The 20602-nt window shown below is 36.5% G+C and overlaps 2 protein-coding genes across 3 annotated transcripts; one reads left to right on the top strand and one right to left on the bottom strand.

The window, feature by feature from the left end:
- The first annotated feature begins 1891 nt into the window (after positions 1 to 1891).
- Positions 1892 to 13490, top strand: nadk2 (NAD kinase 2, mitochondrial). 2 transcript variants are annotated; one of them, XM_082140769.1, is made up of 12 exons: positions 1892 to 2843; positions 5474 to 5562; positions 5653 to 5741; positions 7740 to 7821; positions 8238 to 8321; positions 8976 to 9112; positions 10503 to 10590; positions 10792 to 10887; positions 10971 to 11026; positions 11107 to 11160; positions 11594 to 11717; positions 12581 to 13490. In XM_082140769.1, exons 1-12 carry the CDS (start codon positions 2607 to 2609, stop codon positions 12714 to 12716), a joined length of 1272 nt encoding a protein of 423 aa, XP_081996895.1. In that variant the 5' UTR covers positions 1892 to 2606; the 3' UTR covers positions 12717 to 13490. The 2 variants fall into 2 exon arrangements, with proteins under 2 accessions (XP_081996895.1, XP_081996894.1); XM_082140768.1 differs by having other exon boundaries at positions 10744 to 10887.
- Positions 13360 to 19610, bottom strand: skp2 (S-phase kinase-associated protein 2, E3 ubiquitin protein ligase). Its single transcript, XM_082140770.1, has 10 exons — positions 19062 to 19610; positions 18076 to 18311; positions 16751 to 16865; positions 16525 to 16668; positions 16285 to 16419; positions 15916 to 16014; positions 14689 to 14816; positions 14566 to 14617; positions 14367 to 14474; positions 13360 to 14247 (listed from the first exon to the last, which is right to left on the bottom strand). Exons 1-10 carry the CDS (start codon positions 19073 to 19075, stop codon positions 14046 to 14048), a joined length of 1233 nt encoding a protein of 410 aa, XP_081996896.1. The 5' UTR covers positions 19076 to 19610; the 3' UTR covers positions 13360 to 14045.
- Between the last annotated feature and the right edge of the window lie 992 nt (positions 19611 to 20602).

Genomic DNA, 20602 nt, shown 5'->3' with positions numbered 1-20602 from the left:
ATCAAGAAGTTTTTCACAATCAAGTGGTGCCACTGTGTGTGCAGAGACAAAATGACTCTTGGCAAAATCAAGGCCACCCTCTGGACATATAACACCTCTGTGAATTTAATTGGTGGAGATTAACCTAAAATTTAGGTTTAGGGATAGGTTTATTTTATAACCATAGGTTATAACTTGGTTAGGGTTGTGGTGTGGCTGGACCTTCAAGCTCCACCCATTATACCCAAAGAAGGGTAGCTGCAAGTCAGTCTCCACCCATTGGCTCTATAATGAGCGGTCCCTAAAAGCACACGTACATCTCAGAGATGTGCGTGTTTACATCTGGAAGACGTATTTTTTAGTGTGTTTGCTCATCTGCAATATGCCTCTAGGACGTTTCCTGTCAGACGTTAAATAGAGATTTAGAAAACGTCTTTAAGATGTTTATGATTTGGAATGTTAAACTGACATCTTAAAGACGTCTCTCAGATGTTTGTACACAGCAAATGCTTTCTAGATGCAGCGCTCTTTAACAGACATCTTGCAGATATATATGTGCTATCTATCTGACACTTCTTGCTCAAGTTTTTCTTACAATATTATTTCAGTTGAGTATCTGATTGTATTTATGCTTTTCTGAACTCACATTAAAGTGCTTTACTACCTATAAAATTGCAAGGTGGTCCAGGGCTAGTTGTCACACTTTTTATTCCAGTGAATAGCTTACTTCCATTTTTGTCTTGGTAGTTTTATTTGTAAAAAAATATTTCTGTATAGCAACAAACAAAAAAATTCACCATTATTGGCCCGGAAAAAGATTCACTTGAACAAACTCATTGAACAAAGTTCATTGAATGCACAATAGTGGGACACCCCAACCTCCCCATAGTTATTAGCAATTTTATGTTTTTGAGTGTAACAAGGTTTAAAGGATCAGGGAAGGAGGCGGGAACCGGCAAACGATCAACGCAACTTTAATGACAAAATAATCAAACAGAAAAACGAAAGTAAAACAGCAGCCCCTCACGGACGACTGTCGCATATAAACATAATAAAACACAACATAAATGTCCCAGCCAGCCCTGGTTCGCTGTCGTCTTGCACTGTCGTCACTCCTCCTTTTATCCTTCCGGAGCTTCTCCGTGAGATTCGAGACCAGTGTGGCAGGTGACATTCATCTTGGCCCACCCTGCTTGCAACATTGAGCTTGGAACACTAGAGTGCTGCAGTGAATACATTTTTGTAGGCTAATCCGGAAGGTAGCATTCTTGTTCCCTCAACAAAAACCTAATAGGATTTTTCCCATAGGCTTTGAGACTAAAATGGTGCTAAAATTCTAATTCGTTTCCCGGTTTTGGCCAACAAAAATACGACATCTAATATAATAGGAAAATCATATCTATAATATGATATATGTTGTACATAATAACAACTGGGGTATACATTACTAACTTTGAGTTCAGCATAAATTATAACAATAGAGTAAGCTATAGCCTATTCTTTTCAATATAGCCTAAGAGTTGTAGTCCTACACACTCCATCTTATGTCAGCTTGATCACTAATAATATGTCATGTTGAATCTACAAATAATTGTAATATTAGAAAAAATTAAAATCTAGAACAGGGTTTAATGGCTGTTACTTTTGCTTTATGCAAATGAAAACTTCCATGCAAAATTAACAATTGTGTAGTGTCATCAACTATGGAAACGCCAGTAATACAGTGTAATTAAAACAATCATCATGGGTTCGTCTATTTTAAATATTTTATGAAATGGAAAGGACGATGTATTAAAATCTGGTTTTGAATGTACGCCTATTAGTATCGCTGGGCGCCAGTGAACTGAGTGAAGAATGGGCACACTAGCACAAAACCGGTCTATTCAAAGCCACGCCCACAGAGTCAGCGCTACGTGCTTTAAAGATGGCGGCATGTGTGAGTGTGGGATCTGATGTTTTTATTAGCCTCAACTTTGTGATTTGAAGTTCTGTATTTAGGTAGACGGTAAACTTCAGTTTTCTGTAGATCGCTTAGACTCGCGCTCTCCGTCGTAGGGCAGATAGACGGGGATGTGATTGGTCACTGCGCTTGGAGAGTTAGAGTTGGTGGACAGTTTGACACGCTAAAACTGACAGCTGTAATCAGCTAGCTGTTCACGTACACCTAGAAAGGGCATCGCTCACTAAACCTTCAGCAAATGTGACCTTCTGTGCGTCCAACACTGCGTAGCCAGTAGGCGACAACCAGCTAACGTTAGTCAGATCACATTCGTAGGTTTAGAAAGATTAGGTGCTTAGTGCTTTGCCATTGTTATCAGGTGACCTGCGAGTCTCTGAATGCTGCTGGTTACATTAACTTGCAAACCTTACAACCCCATAGATAAATCAGTTTGTGTGTGTGTTTAGTGAAGTTTATGTTGATTTTATTTATTCTGCCAAGAACCTCCAGCATTTTCAAGCTCATAAAGCCCCTTTAATGACTTGCTCTGGAAAAGTAGTTTTGACTGGTGGTCTGTCTATTTGAACAGGACAGGATTCAAGCCCTGAATGACAGCAAGAGCTGCAAAATTCTACATTAAATAGTTTTTCCCCTGACCATTTCTCCAATACTATTTTGCGGTAGTAGAATGCTATCCCGAGCTTTAAGGAAAACTCTTTATGGGAATCCAATAGTGGCGGGTTTCACTGGGAGCTACTGTAGTCGTCTGTGTTTTCATCAGACCGCCGCGTGTAAAGTTGCTTCGCAAGCTGAATGTGGCTTCAAACCTGCGAAGGTGGCGGTTGTGACTAAGACCACACGATATGAATTCGAGCAGCAGAGCTATCGATATGCGGGACTGTCGGAGGAGGATCTAAAACAGCTGGTAAGCAGACGCTTGTGAAGAGGTGAATACACAATCTGTGTATACAAATAACGTTACACCGGTTTATCTTGTTACAGAACGTTTAAGGCGGGTGCTGTATCTTCAAGTAATGATAACTACATACTGTTGGCTTTACTTCTACATTTGGGGAGGCAAAATTCAAAATCATGTCACAGTTACACTTAATGTTGTCACATTTTCCTGGTTAATGTTGTCACATTTTCCTGGTTAAAAAAACAATACATCAAATTACATAAAAAAGAAACCAAATGCAAATCTTTGTTGTATTTTTACATTAAAAATGTAATTAATGTTCTATTTATTAAAACCAAGTAAAAATCTCCAGTTAGTGTTTTTAAGCATTTTTTACATTTATTTCAAAATAACAATTTACAAGGCAGTAACAATTTAAACAATATATTTTATTTGTGAACTGATGTTCAGCTGTTCTTTTTAATAGTCAACTTATTTTTGGATCATCAGCCATGCTCGGTAAACTCTGGTCACAGACGAGATGTACCTTTAAAGGGTTAGTTCACCCAAAAATGAAAATTCTGTCAGTAATTACTCACCCTCATGTTGTTCCAACCCCGTAAGACCTTCGTTCGTCTTCGGGACACAAATTAAGATATTTTTGATGAAATCTGAGTGCTGGATCACTTCTCCATAGGCTGCTAGATGACCGACGCTGTGGAGCGCGTCTGTGTTATACGTCATCACGCATCACACACCACACACATGACCAGCGTCGGCCAATAGTGAGCCTACGTGGTGACGTATAACACAGACGCGCTGCGCTAAAACACTACGTGAACCAACTAGAGGCCCAGAGAGAAGGAAATTAATTGTGGAATAAATTAGTTTTTTTGTTTTGTTTTTGCACACAAAAAGTATTCTCGTCGCTTGATATACTTAAGATTGAGCCACTGTAGTCACTTGGACTATATTAACGATCTCTTTAATAACTTTTCTGGGCCAGCAAGTTTCGGTCACCTAGCAGCCTATGGAGAAGTGATCACCTCTCAGATTTCATCAAAAATATCTTAATTTGTGTTCCGAAGATGAACGAAGGTCTTACGCGGTTGGAACAACATGAGGGTGAGTAATTACTGACAGAATTTTCATTTTTGGGTGAACTAACCCTTTAATTTCACCAAGCTGATCGCTCACTAAAACTCCCAGAGTCATCATGTTTTCAGGCCATTTCAAGTTTGATTTTGATGTGACATAAAGCGGTGATGTCTGACTGAGTTGTTTACTGACTTTTTAATTAGTCTTCCCATCAATGCCATCATTTTGTTCATTTAGACTGATTCGTGAATGCGCACGAAAACAAGAGGCGGGATTTATCGCACAAACCAATCATATCCAATCATAGCTCAATGGAGGCATTGCCTCCTCTCACATGCCTTTCCCTCATTCATTCTCAATTACCCCCCACTAAACTCACTGCACGCTTTAAGTGGGTCTGTTAAAACTCATTGGACTCAGGGGAGGCAAGAGAGACACAAACTCCAGCTGTAACTTTACCTGCTAGTGTCACTGTTGGACAGTGTTACTTTTGAAAAACGAGTGATTTATACCCTATTTAATGTCACACTTTGTAATATTTGCATTGTTTTATTTTTGTAATATGGGTTATTTTTCTTTAAATTTTACAGAAGGCATTGCCTTCCTTGCCTCCTCGGAGGAAATGCCCCTGATTTTAACCCGCTATTCGAAAAACCCCAAATAACCAAAAAAGGTTTATAAGTTATTGTTCAAAATCATTTTTCCTATGGACAAAATAAATCGAGTGCTTCATTTTCACCTGGAATTCTGCTTTTGAATATGATTATTTAAAAAATAAGTTGAAAATGTGCGGGCTGATGGCTTTAACAAAATCATCGATTAACAACTTGGCTATGTAGTTCATAGTAGGTTTATGTTGAAAGGTTTAAAGTTATCGTTCAAAATCAATTCCCAGATGGAGAAAATGAATGTGATTTTTATTTCCGGAACCTGACTGTTGCACTCTGTTCTTCTGGTGTGATTTACTTGTTACTTTTTTATTAACATGGGTAATGACATATTTTTATCAGCAGGAATACCACTGTTAAACATGATCATGTTAAAAAATCAATCCTCCTAATGAGAAAATGAGTGGGATTTATTTTTATTTTTATTTATTTTTTACTTCTGGAACCACCCTCACTTTCTCCTCCCCTCCCTTTATCAATATGTTTACTGAAGACATTCATATTTAGCTATTAGATATAAATATTAATATCTTCTTTAAAATATTTATATATGTAGGGGTTAACTTTCATTTTACCTAAAACTTTTTACTTTTACTTTGCCTTCTGTTTTCTGACAGTGTTTAATTATACCGCTCAACAAAAGAAGTCTGTTAATATTTGACCTCCCTTTCCTGTTGGTACTATTGTTAGCTCAATTCAGTAGCAAACAAAATGGGCTTAGAGTATTTAACAGTCCACCAACAATGCCTGCAGCAAAATTGTATTAAGAAGTCCAGAGTCTAACTAACTCCACACACTGTTAAAAGACTGTTTATTTTTACTAGTGATGATATTTTGCAGAAGCAATACATTGTTTATGATATTTAATCTGTCATCTTCTTGTCATCACAGCTTGCCCTAAAAGGATCCAGTTACAGTGGGCTTCTGGAGAGACACAATATACACACCTTTAATGTTGGACAGATTGTGGACAGTCTACAGTAAGATGACACTCAAAAATGGAAATTCTGACAGTATTTGAAATCATTTTCAAACAATTTTCAAACAAGACTTTCCTTTCATCTGTGTAGGAAACAGGGGATTGAGGTGCGCATTGTAAAAAGAGGAGAATATGACGAGGACACAGTACGATGGGCCGATGCCATTATCTCTGCTGGAGGTAAAGCTCAGGTGTTTGGTTTTATACTTGATTTTTTTAAATTGTGCATTAGTTGACATATGAGAGATGGTTTCACAGGACTTTATGCAAGTGTGTATATATAGTGCCTAAAATTAACCCTCGCCAAATGCGAGCAGAAATCTGTTGGCGAGTATATGAAACTTGTCAATCGCCATTTGGCCGGTAACGTTCTTAAAAATTCTAACAATGCAAAATTGTGAGAACATGAGAACATGTGAGAAGCTCTCTTTCACATTTTTTTGCACTTGAAAAGACATATTCAAACAAAATTATGTCAAAATGCCCATCTTGGGAAGTATCATGTAAACTTAAAGGTAGGGTAGGTAATCATTTTTCAAAAAAAAAAACATTCCAAATTTGTTTAAACTGTCTTTATATACCAATACATAATTAAAATGTAAGTACTCTGAAAAAGAAAATATAAAAATCGAGTGACTGTAGACCTTTTAATCTGCAATAAACACAGCTCATTATTTCCATTCACTCCACCCCCTCCCTTCTGAGCTCCTTCCAAAGCCACGCCCCCAAAACACATGAACGCGCGACGCCAAACGCTCAGGCTGGAACAAGACGCATTTATTACCTGAGACGAGTGGAGAGGAAGGAGCGCAGTACATACAGTGACATCATGTCAGAATCACATGTAATAAAATACCTAACTTTATCACTATGAATATAAACAAATAAGATTTATTTTAGTACTCACTATCAAGCTAGCATATCGATAATGGTAAAGTTTCATTCGGTAACGAGCTATATTTATAAGGCAAAACTAAAAACAGGTTGCATTGATACACGTTTTTCCATTACCATCAGTTACACTGTGATGAAGATGAATTTCGTGTAAGATTCATAACATATACGGTGTTTTGCATGTAAGAGTTTCCATGATGAAAACAGTGTTGACTCTAATGAAGACTAACGTACACTCCGAGTCCGGAGACAAGTACCGCATCGTCGGTTCGAGGACAGGTCCGGGGTCGAGGGCGAAGCAGAGGAGGTCGTTCAAGAGCGCGGGCAGGGTCCGAGGAAGTAGTTTTTGCCTTGTTTGCCTTCGCTGACTGCATATGCAGGTGCTTTGAGCTGAATATTTCCGGGAACGGTGACATGTGATGATGAGTGCACGCCGCCGGGCAGCGCGCGCAGTGGGGCTCGGGGCGGGCACGAGACATGAAGGCATCTGATTGGTTCTTTACATTCGCACCGAATGGCAGTGATTGGTCAGAGTTTTTACTGTCCTGCAGCTGCTACAGAGGTCTGATTTTTTTCATTCCTTTTTCTAAACACATAATGTATTGACTACTATCAGGATGGAAGGACCATTTCACCCAGTATAAAAAAAAGTGTTTCTGAACAGGATTACCTACCCTACCTTTAAGAGTCTTTAGTAAATAAACAGTAGATGATTAGAAAAACTTTATTAATCCCTGTAAGGGGAAACTCGTTCGCCACCATTGCACATTACAGACACCACAGATAGACAAATAAAAAAATAAAAATAAAAATCAATACATACAAAAAATTACACAACTTCATTGAAAAACCTAACTGCATTCGGAGTAAAAGACCTTCTAAATCGCCCTGTAGAAGCGACCGAGGCATTACTAATCTTCCACTAAAGTCCACTAAAAATACAATGTAGTGGATGACCTTTGTAACACATAATTATTTTAAATTTTGCCCTTGTTCTCTTCTCCACAGTAACCTCAAGTGAATCAGGATTAAGGCCAATGACTCCAGTATACTGATTCTTAAACCTTAAAGTTTTGTCAGCCTAATATTTCTAATATAAGAACAATCATTCATCTTGGCTGAATAACTTCTGTAACTTTAATAAGGATTAATCTGTTTTATGGCTGGTAAAAAAAAATGATGGCCGGTAAAGTCACTGGCCATTGGCAAAAAGTAAATTTTAGGCCCTGCATATATATATTATTTGCGTGTGTGTGTAAAATTCTAACAGACATTATTTCATAGGTGATGGAACCATGCTACTTGTTGCCAGTAAAGTGTATGATAAGAACAAACCTGTATTGGGGGTCAATACAGACCCAGAAAGGTAATAAAAACTAGCCTATAGTGAGTTTAAGTTTATGGTAACACTTTACTTAAAGCCCTTATCCATAATGCATTATAAAGGTGTTCATAATGTTATAATGCATTATATGTTTTCATAAATAATTGTTACCAAGTTAAAATGTATCATAATATTTGCAGATTCTGAAATTGGTTGTTTGTCATGTGTTTCAATGCATTATACTTTCTACAGGTCTGTTAAATGAATAGATAAGTATTATAATGTATCAGAACTGTGGTTACAATTATTCATGAGACCATACAGTGCATTATAAGGTGCATTACATGGCATAATTAATGCATTCAAATTATTTTATAATGCATTATACTTAAAGGCTTTAAGTTAAGTCTTACCAAGTTTATTTGTTTCATAATGTACATGTGTTTTTGTATATGAAGGTCAGAGGGCCACCTGTGTTTACCTGTGCACTATACACAAGCCTTTTCTGAGGCCTTACAGAAACTCAGGAAGGGTGAGTTCAGGTAGGTACTTCTTATTTACTCTTGCTTCGGCAGTAATCCAATTTGCTATTTAATCCAATTTGCAATCAGTTGTTTTCTTCTATGCTTCTTGCTAAAGTACTCTGCAAAAGACTATTTTATTTTATATAGCACATTTCAATTCACAATTCAGGGTACTTTACATTTAGAAAAGGAATACAAAATAATGATAAAATCATAACACATGTTTAAGAAGTAAAATAAAAAATGTGATTCTAATAAAAAATATATTAAAAACAAAGGTGAAGAAAAGAGAACAGATTAAATGATTAATATGGTAACACTTTATTTTAAGGTGACATAGTAACATTGTATTTACTCAAATAAGTACTGAGTTATATTAATTAACTACATGTACTTACAATAGAGTTATGGTTAGGATTAGGGTTTGGTTCAGGGTTAGTTACTTGTAATTATGCATAATTTAATGTTATTACTATAGTAAGTACATGTAGTAACACCTTAAAATAAAGTGTTACTGACAGTTTAAGTGCTATTTAGCAAGATTGAACCTGACCAATAAGAGACCACTTCAGAGCTGCTAAGATCTACCCATTTTTGGAGTCGCCTGTTTCATTCTAATCATCATTGTACCTGCTTTATGCCGTCAATATTTTCCCCTTCTATCTTCACCAGGTGGCAGTGGCGTCAGCGTATCCGTATGTACTTGGAGGGCACCGGGATCAACCCGACTCCAGTGGACCTGCACGAGCTGCAGCTGAGCCTGGAACAGCACAGCAAAGCACACCGGATCACCACTGAGACTGAGTCCTGTACTACACATTACTATCTCAACCAAACATTCCTCTCTGCTGCTTTACTGCATCTCACAAATACTGGCAAAAATATTCAGCTCATATTTCAGAGCAAAATTAAGGAGAAAGGATGATTTGTGTTACTTTATTACAGTAATGTGAATGAGTTTTTATTTTCTTGCAATAAAATTAGATTTTTGGTGCTTAATTATTGCAGAAAATATAAAATATAATCAAATTAAATTAAGTATTATGATATATATAACATACACACACATATATATACAGTATATATGTATGTATGTGTGTTGTATGTGTATATTTAATCTTTTCATTTGTAATTTTTATATATAATACATATTTTTTTCAGTCTGTTAAAGTTTTATTTTATTTTCAACAATACTCAAGCACATTTTCCCCAAAACGTCTCATTATTGTATTGTAAAAAAAATCTTCTCATTACTGTAGTACAGTAAGGAAAATCAGCACAGCATATATATATATATATATATATAATATAAATGTTTTAAAATAAGTCTCTTCTGCTCTGAATGCTGCATTTATATAATCCAAAATACAGCAACAGTAATATTGTGAAATATTTTTTCAATGTAAATTTTCAGTTTTCTACTTGAATATATTGATGGCAAAGCTGAATTTTTAGCATCATTACTCCAGTCTTCAGTGTCACATGATCCTGCAGAAATCATTCTAATATGATGATTTGATGCTTATTTCTTATTATTATAAGATAAATAATACCCCCCCCCCCCCCCCCCCCCCCCCTATAATGTTGCAAAAGCTTTTTTTTTGTAACATCATATGATGCTGAAAATTTAGCTCTGCCAACATAGGAATAAATGCATTTTTAAATATATTCAAATAGAAAACAGTTGTTTTAAAATGGACAAAATATTTCACAATATTTCTGTTTTTGCTGTATTTTGGATCAAATAAATGCAATCTTGGAGAGCTGAAGAGACTTCATAAAAATCATACCGATCTAAAACTTTTAAATGTTAGTGTGTGTATAATTTTGTTGTTTTTTAGATAAAAAAAAAAAAAATTCATTGTGAGGTTCACCCAAACAGGGTTATTATATTGAATTTATAGTACATTGATTTTATTGTCAGTTTCATTTTAAATTTTAATTTGATTTAGTTTTAGTTTAGTTTCTGAGCTATTTAGTGTTTTAATTTTTAGTATTTTAAGGCTGATAATGTTAATGCACCTACTGGTATCATTTGAAAATATGTATCTGTTAAATTCCCCAATACATTCATGTCTACTGGCATTTCATGTTTCATGCAGTCCTGCCATTCTGCTGTGAAAATCGGACTAATTCCATTGTAACTAACTCCTAACTATTGTTAGAGGAGACAACAACGATATCATACTTTTGCGACAGGTACGACACACGACAGTTCTAAAAGGCCTCACCTACTCCCTGTCCGAGGGCTCAATGAGATCTTCATCGGGGAGTCTCTGTCCTCCAGGTATATATCCCTGTCCTCCTATCTGTGATGTTGTGGAACCAGTTGCCAACCATGTCCTAAGGACACTGCACCTCATCAACCACGTTTCCTCCTTCACTTCATGCATCCCCCCCCCCCCATCTCCCCTTACTTGTGGATTTCTGTTTGCCACAGGGTGAAGTATAAATCCTTCAAACCCCATCTTACCCTCTCGCTTCATAGGGCTTCATACTATGAAATCTCCATTGATGACGGGCCGTGGGAGAAACAGAAGAGCTCAGGGCTCAGCATTTGCACTGGAACTGGATCTAAAGCCTGGTGAGTCAAAGCATTACTTGACTGAAGTGATCTGATATGATCTTACATTGTCGTTACTAAATCATTCTTCTTCGTTCATCCAGGTCCTACAATATTAATAAGCTTGTGGAGCAGGCCGTGGAGGATGTCCTTAGAATAGGTTAGAAACACAAAAAGTTAAAGCACAGTTTACAATCGACAGTCAGTACAAGCATAATTTAGATGTTTTCTGTATCTTAGGAAAATCAAAAACGGGTTTGGATGTTCCTCTAAATCGGGAGTTCATTGCGAGTGGTGAGTTCACAATAGAATATCTGGTAACACTTTACAATAAAGTTCCTTTTGTAACATATTAGTTAACATGAACTAACAATGAAAAATACTTATAAAGCATTTATTAATCTTGATGTTAATTTCAGTATTTACTAATGTTATTAAAACCTGAACTAACATGGACTAACAAACAGTTGAATTCTTATTAACTGACGTTAACAAAGATTAATAAATACTGTTACAAATGTTTTGATCATTGTTAGTTAATGTTAGTAATGCATTAACTAATGGAACCTTATTGTAAAGTGTTACCGAATATCTTTTTTTTAAATTGTATTAGTAAATAAGTGTAATTTGTATTTTAAAATGACTTTTTATAGTTTTGATTGTTAAATTATTTAACTTATAAAAGTAATATTCTGCCATTTAAATAATTTTCTCTCTTTGTGTTCAGTGACTGAAACATACAATGAGTCTCTAATCTTCGGCCCAGAGGAGGACAAACTTTTCTTCAGTATAAGGGAGCCTATAGTCAACAGAGTATTTTCCAATAGCCGACAAAGAGGTTTTGCCAAAAAGTACCTTTTCATTTCCATCCTCTCACTACTTTGGTTAAATGTTGAAAAATGTCTGCATTATTATATTAACGCTTTCCCCGCGGTTGACACAAATTTCTGTCATTTGTGAGAAAACGCTTCCCCGCTGATGGAATGTTCCAGTGTTCCATACGTATAACAATACGCTAGAGGGCGCTATTACACACCTTTTGAAAGAGCACTGCATCTCCTGATCAAAACACATTCGAATAATTTTTTGTTGTTGTTTAAAAGCAGAGAGTATGTTTTTTCTTTTGATGTATTGCATGTTTAGATATTCATACAACAAAATATTCTGGGGCCATAAAATTTGTGAAAATTATCAAAAACACTGGCGGGGAAAGAGTTAATATTAAACTTGGTTAGGGTTAACTTCTACATATTTTAACATTTGTAAAAAATAATAATAATAATAATACATTACTAATTAACAATAGTATATTCATAAAATTTACAGATTGTAGGTTGTTAAATTGTTTGTTAGTTCATAATACCTAATCCATTAACTGTTAACAAATCAAATCTTTTTTTCTTTCTTACATACCCCTGATTTCACAGACAAGGCTTTAGCCTAGTCCCAGACTAAATTGCATGTTTGAGCTGTTTTAACTGAAAGCAGCTCACACTGACATTTCTTACAATAATGTCAGTGCCAGTTTTGACTTGATGCACACCAGTAATAAGACACGTTTATAAAAGATACTTAAATGTACTAATTGAACTAAGGTATAATCCAGGCTTAATCTAAGCCTTGTCTGTGAAACCAGGCCCATATATTTTTTACTAAAAGGCTGTTAAAAATTCTGTGATAACGTTGATGCTAACGTGCTTGTTGTTTTCTATAGGGTTTGTGTCCGCTCAAGGTGCTGGGATGCCTGCATGGTGGTGGATGGTGGGACGTCCTTCGAGTTTAATGATGGTGCCATTGCTACCATCATCTTAAATGAGGACGACCTGTTGCGAACTGTCATTCTTGATTAAATCATTTGATACATCAAACTGTTGCTACATGAACTTCTATATTAAGAACTGACTGATTGTCTTTAGACTTTGAGATGGACATTGTGTTATTTAAGCACTGAGTTTTAAGGGATGAGGTTTGCAGATGAAATGTACATATATCAGGATTTCACAGCTTCTTAATGACCCTTTGGTTGGAGCCCTTAGAAATGAACATTCAAATTTCCCCTAGAAACATCAGCAGTAGATTGTCAAGTGTCACATCACTATTGCTTTATTTAAACAATGGTCCAGAAATGCCCATGTTACTGAAATGTGATTGGAACTTTTTGTTGACAAGATTATTTATAATACATATTGACATGTATGAAACTCGTGCACAAAAGTATTGCACAAAAGTATTATGTTAATGTAGAAGTATGAAACTGCAACCCATAAAAAAAAGAAACTTGATATTTCAATGTTTTTGAGGGACAAAAGAGAGCAAATTGGTTGGATGCGGAGTCCAACTCTGCTCCATCAGGTCCAACCATTATGCAAAAGCTCGTTCAAAACATGTCAGAATTTTGTAAAACCACATTTTCAGTTTTTAAAAATGTCTGCATTTATGTATTTTAATGCATCATTTTGTGTGACTTGTGAAACAGATCAACTCACATGAGGATGACTTTAAATAAAAAGCAAAACATTTATTTACAATTCAGATTATGTAAACAATTCATAAAATTACATTTACATGTCAAAGTTGTACAAAATTCAAGTTTTCCAATATTAAAACTGGTCAGAAAAATGGAAGATTCACAATATTTTCTCTGCTGCTAAAGCACCTGGTGTAATGCTTTTGTATGGTAAAATAATTCAGAAACGGTATAAAACAACCATAAAAATCACTCTCGTATTACTAAACTAGACCTTTGATAATCCTATAGTCTATAGTAAAACTGGAAATGTACTTGATCTTGGCAGGAAAGCAGATCTTGCATTTTACAAATAGAACCTACTATATTCTAGATTTCACCTGAAGCAACAAATCTAGTAAAACTCACCATTCTCAAAACTTACCAGCTATTGGTACCAAACAGTTAAAATATACCACTAACAATCTTTTACCACACAATAAGAGTGGCTGTGGTATAATATATGATCTTTGTTGCAACATAACACCACTCAATTCAAGATTGTCAGGACCTATAACACAATTGTCATCTTCACAAAATTGAAACTGTTACAATATAAAACGAGGACTTACTAGTGATGTTTGAGACATTTTTAAAACCACAATTATTAAGTCACAATAAGAGAAATACTGATCTATTTGGTTTACCCTGTAATCATCCTGGATTAAAAACATCAATGTTTGTAGATGAGTCGGCAGTGCATTCCCCAAAGTGTGCGATCTTTTCTTGATGACGAGGTGGGACGTGCCACAGTGGAGAAAGGCTGTGTGTTGATCTGTATGTGCGGTAGACCTTTACAAAGAATGGGCAGGTAGCTGTCCTGTATGAGCCCGAAGACCTCCAGGGTCTGCAAATTTAGAAACTTTTCAAAGTCACTGTAGAGGGGAACAAAAAAGAGAAAGAAAATGTATTGCTTGTATGTAGACTATATACAGACATAAAAGCACTCGAAGAGAGACCATGTTGTCTTTTCTTTCTGAACTCAATCTCTTACATGAGAGAAGCTGGGTGGATCTGATAACAACGGCTCAGTCCCAGATGTTTCAGGGAGGAAAGTTGCTGCAGGACTAGGAAACTGTCTGTCGTCACAAGCACGCTATCACTGTAATGATAAAACATAACCGAATGTTAACCTTCTGCTGTGTGCTATTATGCATCTGATCCACAATCATCTTCCCAAATCACAAACTCACCTCAAATCTAGGTTTGTGAGGTTCGGACATCTTTTTACTATAGCTTTCACATCTGAAACACAAAAATGAATAAATTATCTTTGAAAAAAAATTTCACAAAGCCAAACTCCATGCTTTCCTCACCTTCCATGATGAGGTTTTGTCTATAACCACTGATGTTCAGTTGAGTGACGCTGGAGGGAATGTTGTTAGCAATGGCTTGAACATGAAGATTGTTGAAGTCACACCACGACACGTTCATTTCTTCAATTCTGGATTGAGAAAAAGATGTTGTGGGCTTTACAATGGGTCAAAAACTACCTTTACTGATAATGAATACATCAACATATATAATTAAATAAATAATAAGTAAAAAAAGTCAACATAAGACAGAAATTCTGCTCCTCAGGCTAAATACTACTAGCCTGGTAATACCAGACTCTGCTACTTCACTTTGCTTCGTATACAGAGTCTGGAAGGGCATAATAGAGAAGTGTTTTCTCTCTCGCGGGGGGGCGCTTGTCTGAAGTTTAAAATCATTGGTTACCCGTAAGCCAATCACATAACGTTTGGTTATGGCGTGTGTTATGCGCATGCTCAGCCGCATCTAACTTCCACCGTAAACGCATGTATGATGCAAAAACTAAACCATCGAGCGAAATACCGGAGTGAACATGGCTGTGAATGACTTTTGCAGATTATGTGAAGTAAATCTACGCATCCACGGTAAAATTAGCGTCTACGTCACGCCTCTCAGCCCGCCCTCTGTTCGTTGATTGGCCCGGCTGTTTTCAGGCCGGTGGAAAACTGAAAGATAGGCTGCTATCTCAGACTGACTACAGGAGCGAAATGAAATTAGCGGAAGTAGGAAGTCTGACGTAGTCAGGCTAAAATACTACTACTAACAATAATAATAAAATACTTTGTCCTTGAATTTACAATGATCAAAAGTGAAAGTAAAGACATTTATATTATTTATTCAAAGAATTTCAAATAAATGCTGCTCTTTTGACCTTTATTCAACAAAGATTCCTGAAATAAAATTAAAGTTTCTTCAAAATATTAAGCAGCACAACAGTTTTTAACATTGATAAAGAAATGTTTCTTGAGCAGCAAATCAGCATATTAGAATGATTTCTGAAGGATCATGTGACACTGAAGACTGGAGTAATGATGCTAAAAATTCAGCTTTTCCATTACAAAAACAAAGTACATTTTAAAATACAATAAAAAAGAACATATATTTTAAATTGTAATAATATTTTAACTGTGCTTTTGATTAAATAAGCTTTGGTGAGAACAAGAGATTTTTCAAAAACATTCTGAAAACCTGACCAACCCCAAACAAAGCTGTACATCAGTTAATCTTACCGAGTGCAAGATTTCAGCATCTCAGCCAGAGATTCAGGAGAGAAGCCAGAACAGCCACACAAATTCAGCCGGACAATCTCAGTATTTTGAGCAAGAGAACTGCAAGAAAACAAAATAAAAAAGGTTTAAGGAATCCTAAATGCAACAAAACTCCATTAAATGTGTAATTTCTAAAAAATAAAATACTACAAAGAGAAATAAATATGATCGCTAGGCAGACATCCGTAGTTTCCCCACTGGTATTTACAACTTTGTGGTGGCTTTATTTTCGTTCAACTTGTAAATACGATCTTTCCAATACGAATTGAACGCACCAAAAATCTACGGATAAGGTGTAGTGTGCAAAATGGCTTTTAGACTATCACTTACTGAATAATACTATCAGAGAGCACCAATCCTTCGAGACTGAGATTCTGTAGATTTCCGCAGCGAAACAGGATGTCTTCTAGAACAGACGTCTCTACTGTGCAGTTTGATAAATCCAGATGTTGGATGCGAAGTTTCCTGTAATTCAAACAGTACTGAAAATGACCAATGCAAAACAGCAATAACAGCAGGAATTACACAACATGTCTTAACTGTGGCACTATGAAAACACACATTACTCACTCTGTACTTTTAAAAGTGGGTTGACCGATGCAGGTGTGTGGACAGCGCAGCCTCAATGCCCCAGCTGAGAGCACCTGCCCAAGCTCCGCATCTAACTGAGCTTTTCCCACCAAGTCCACACCGTGCCACAGAGACTCATCAAACCTGCAAATGCAGAGTTCCGACTATTAGTATTTATATCACAGGTGATAAGTGGTCTTTCCAAACTTCCCAACGCTGGACTTACGCTAAACGATGCCAGCGCTTGCAGACCCGTGACGTCCTGAGGAGATCTTGCAGTGAGAGACGAGACAGGATTCCCAGCAACAGCTCATCAGGTAGACTGTCCCAACACAAGCCTACTGAGGGACGAGCAAGAAATCAAATTAGGCCCTCTACTGCTCACACAGTTCATCTTATAAGCAATTAAAGTACTAGGGTTTTGTCTGTAGTTTCCAGGGTATTAATAAAAAGTTCTCTCATGCAACTATATCCCATTTTCCTTTACAGCACTTATACACAAGACAAAACATGTTTCCATTCAGATAAACCTGTAAAGTCTGAGGCATGAATAGCCAGGATTTTGTTTTGTATATAAAAATAAAATTTAAAAGGTTTGCATGTGTGCATCTTCGATAGATGTTTCTTTTCATATTTGATACATCAGGCTTTTTTGGACCATATTGTTTGATACTGTGAGAATACAGAGCTCACGCAGGAGTGAAAAAATTATTCAGAGGCCCAAACTGAACAGAAATATGCAATTTGGCACAGTATCAAACTATAAAAAGTAAGATGAAATTCTAAAAGCTTGTAATGTACAACGATGAGATTTTCAGACTACTTCCATAAAATGCATATAAGAATTAGGTGTCAGTACCTTCTTAAAATGTCAAATATTTCAAAGCTTAGTGTTATGACCAAAGCTGTGTTGCTTTTTAATTGTGATGTCAAAATGATGCGATGCAATACAATGATAATTGAGAAATAAACATTCCTTAAAAGCCTGATGTATTATACTTGATACACTTCAAAATGCTTTTTTTCCTAGTTACACTTTATTTTAAGGTGTCATTGTTACAATGTTATTATATATTTAAGTACTGAGTAATAACAACAACATGTACTTAATATAGGGTTAGGTTGAATGTTAGTTGCATATAATGTAATTATGAATTATTTACTGTTATTACTATGGTAAGTACATGTAACATAAAATACCTAAAATAAAGGATTACCCTTTTTTTTCTTAAAAAAAAAAAAAGTATGGATAATCAAGTAAACCCAAGTTGCATCAGTTTAGTAAATGTTCATCTTGAAATATTAACAGGGAGGATAAGTTTATTTTATAAAATTCATTTTAAAGATTTCACACCAAAAAGACATACCACAACCAATTATATACATTGTTCTAACTAAAAAGTATGATCTATCAATCAGAGGGCAAAATGCATGACATAGATTGTGTACAACAGGTTCTTCAGCAGTTTTGATCATGTTGAGGCTTTAGAAATTCATGTATCAAATATGATACAGTAGGGCTTTATAGGGTTAAAATTATCAGTCACAAACCTGATGATTCTCTTCTTTTTCTGGGGCGTCTGGCAAGAAAAAATACGTTTTGCTCATTTTCTTTCCCTTTTGCAGAAGTCAGGGGCTTTTTGTGTGGAGGTGACCACTGCTGGATGAGCTCGTTTGGAGTGTTTTCTGTGTCTAGACCCCCGCTGCCGGTGGGCCGCCTTTTCCATTTAGTCCTCAGAGGCCTGCACAAGGATCCCTCCAAATTCTCATTCAGTTCTTGAAACGGCCTACATAAAATCAAGGAAACATTAAGCAACACCACCATTTCTTGTTGTTAAAAGGATATTCATAGAGATAGCAACAGAAAGCAACATGAAACCATTCCCTCGAGCTCCCAAACATAAGATTGTTGTAACGTTAGGCTAAATGTATGTAATCTGTACAATGTATAAAACGAGTATGCATAATCTCTCACTACACAATTTGTAATATTTTAGTGATTCCAACTTTGATTATTTTTATACTGTAAAATCCACGCTCACTTTACAAGTTCTGTGATGCCCGCCATTTGTCGCGAGCGCCTCTATACCAAAAATAGCCCCCATACTAATGTGCCTTTTAGAAAAACAAAACTTTATATGAACCAATTAAACCATCAAATAGATACAAAGAAAATGCATGATTTAAATCGGCTAATATAAATTCACGATTGGTGGAAAAAATCATCCTCGCGCGTCACAACACAACTGGTGGCGCGCGCCAACAGCACATTCCACTAAAATGTATTTTTAAAAAGCGTCCCGTAGAACTATGCACTAGAGATCTAAAGTCCTGTTTTAACAAGTAAGATTATCACTGTGTTGAGTGCTTCTTATAAATGCACCAAAAAAGGTTATACAAGTTATAAAATACACCAAAGTGGAGGGAGAATCCAAAGTAGTATACAGAAACACACAAGTTTCTATTTTCAGGAAATACGCGCTATGTAAAATACAAATCAGAATTCAGGTTTGCTACATGAAAATAAATATTATTACCTTTCGTTTGACATATTGACTTCGTAACGTTACTAAAGTATTAACTTCTGCCAACTTTTAGAAGTAGCCAGGCTTCCTTCCCCACAGGCTGGCGGCGCATTTAAACCTGCCTGCAGACCGCCTGTCCTGCTGCGATGCCATTGGCTGCAATGTGGTTGGCCGGAAGTGATGCATCACTGACAGCGGATGGATATTGACTTGCCGCCCTCTACTGTGGAGGAGTAAACACCACCATACGGTTTGTCCCATGTCAAAACGTGGTGTCAATGTTAAGTTACTTTCATCCCAAAGTAAAAATTTAAAACAGATTAGAATAAAATAAAATTGATGCACAAAATCACACATACAGGCACTAGAAACCTGTGGCTCTGTGGATTCCCAGCAACAGCTCATCATCAGGTGGTAGACTCCCTTAGAGTTGTGACGTTCGCGAACGAACCGATTCTTTTGAACGGCTCATAAACATGAACGATGGGAGCCGAGTCGCGGCTGGAGGGGAGCCGTTCTTTCTGTCGTTCTTTTTTTCCTATGGGTGTTTCACACAGATGCACACAAATTAGCTCCTCCGCGAGACAGAACAGTTATAGGGGACGCACATGGCACCCTTTAGCGTCAATATGAGACGCAGATAGGGTGCCATGTGCGTTCGATGTAGACGAAACGTCAAAAGCGTCAGTATATGACGACTTGGGATGAGAATGCGTTGGCCGAACAGCATGATGATAGTTGTGCACGCATCCTTCACGTGAGTACTCCAGTGGAAAAAACCCTGCGTGCCTCTGTCATTGGGTAGGAGCGGAGCCATGACTTGTGCACGCTGCCGTCACATGCATATTGCTTACTCCAGTTTAAAAAATAAAAATAAAAACACGTGCGAGACGAGTGCCTCTCTGTCTCAGTGCCAACGTCAGTAATAGCGGGTCGTTAGGTATTGTGTGAATAACATAAGTCAACGTAGCTTTACACATACACACACTTTGTACTAAAGGTAAATCCAAAATAGTGATGTCACTGTCTAAGCAGAGGGATGTTGTGCAACCCTATGGAATATAGTCCACACATGACAAATGAGGTAATAATCAATATTTCAGAATAATTCAAACTCAGATATTGGTGTGTGATATCTGAGTTTGAATTATTTGACTACAAATCTCACCTCATAATTCCTCCCAGTGATTATTTCCAGGATAAACTGAGATGCCCCCAAGCTGGCTTCTTAAAACTGACTAAATATTTAAAAAGAGCCAAAAGAGCCGTTCTTTTGAACGGCTCTTTGAAAGGAACGGATCGCCAAGATCCGGATCCCCCCAAAGAGCCATAAATCCCATCACTACTCCCAATCTTTCTTTACAGTGATGGACTCAACCAACACAAGCCTGTAAAAGGGAGAAGCAAGTAAACAAATTATGATCTCTACTTATTATAAGATGTAGCATGGACTGTATGAGCAGTAATTACGATTAAAGCCATTTAATAATAAAATTCCACTGAATTTTCATTAAAGTCTTTTCATAACACTCATGTTTTCGCAAGAAATAAAA

Source organism: Leuciscus leuciscus, assembly GCF_965113295.1.
Source record: "Leuciscus leuciscus genome assembly, chromosome: 16".
In the NCBI taxonomy this organism is placed as follows: domain Eukaryota; kingdom Metazoa; phylum Chordata; class Actinopteri; order Cypriniformes; family Leuciscidae; genus Leuciscus; species Leuciscus leuciscus.
The sequence above is the reverse complement of the archived record's forward strand: the minus strand, read 5'-3'. Positions and strand labels throughout refer to the sequence as shown.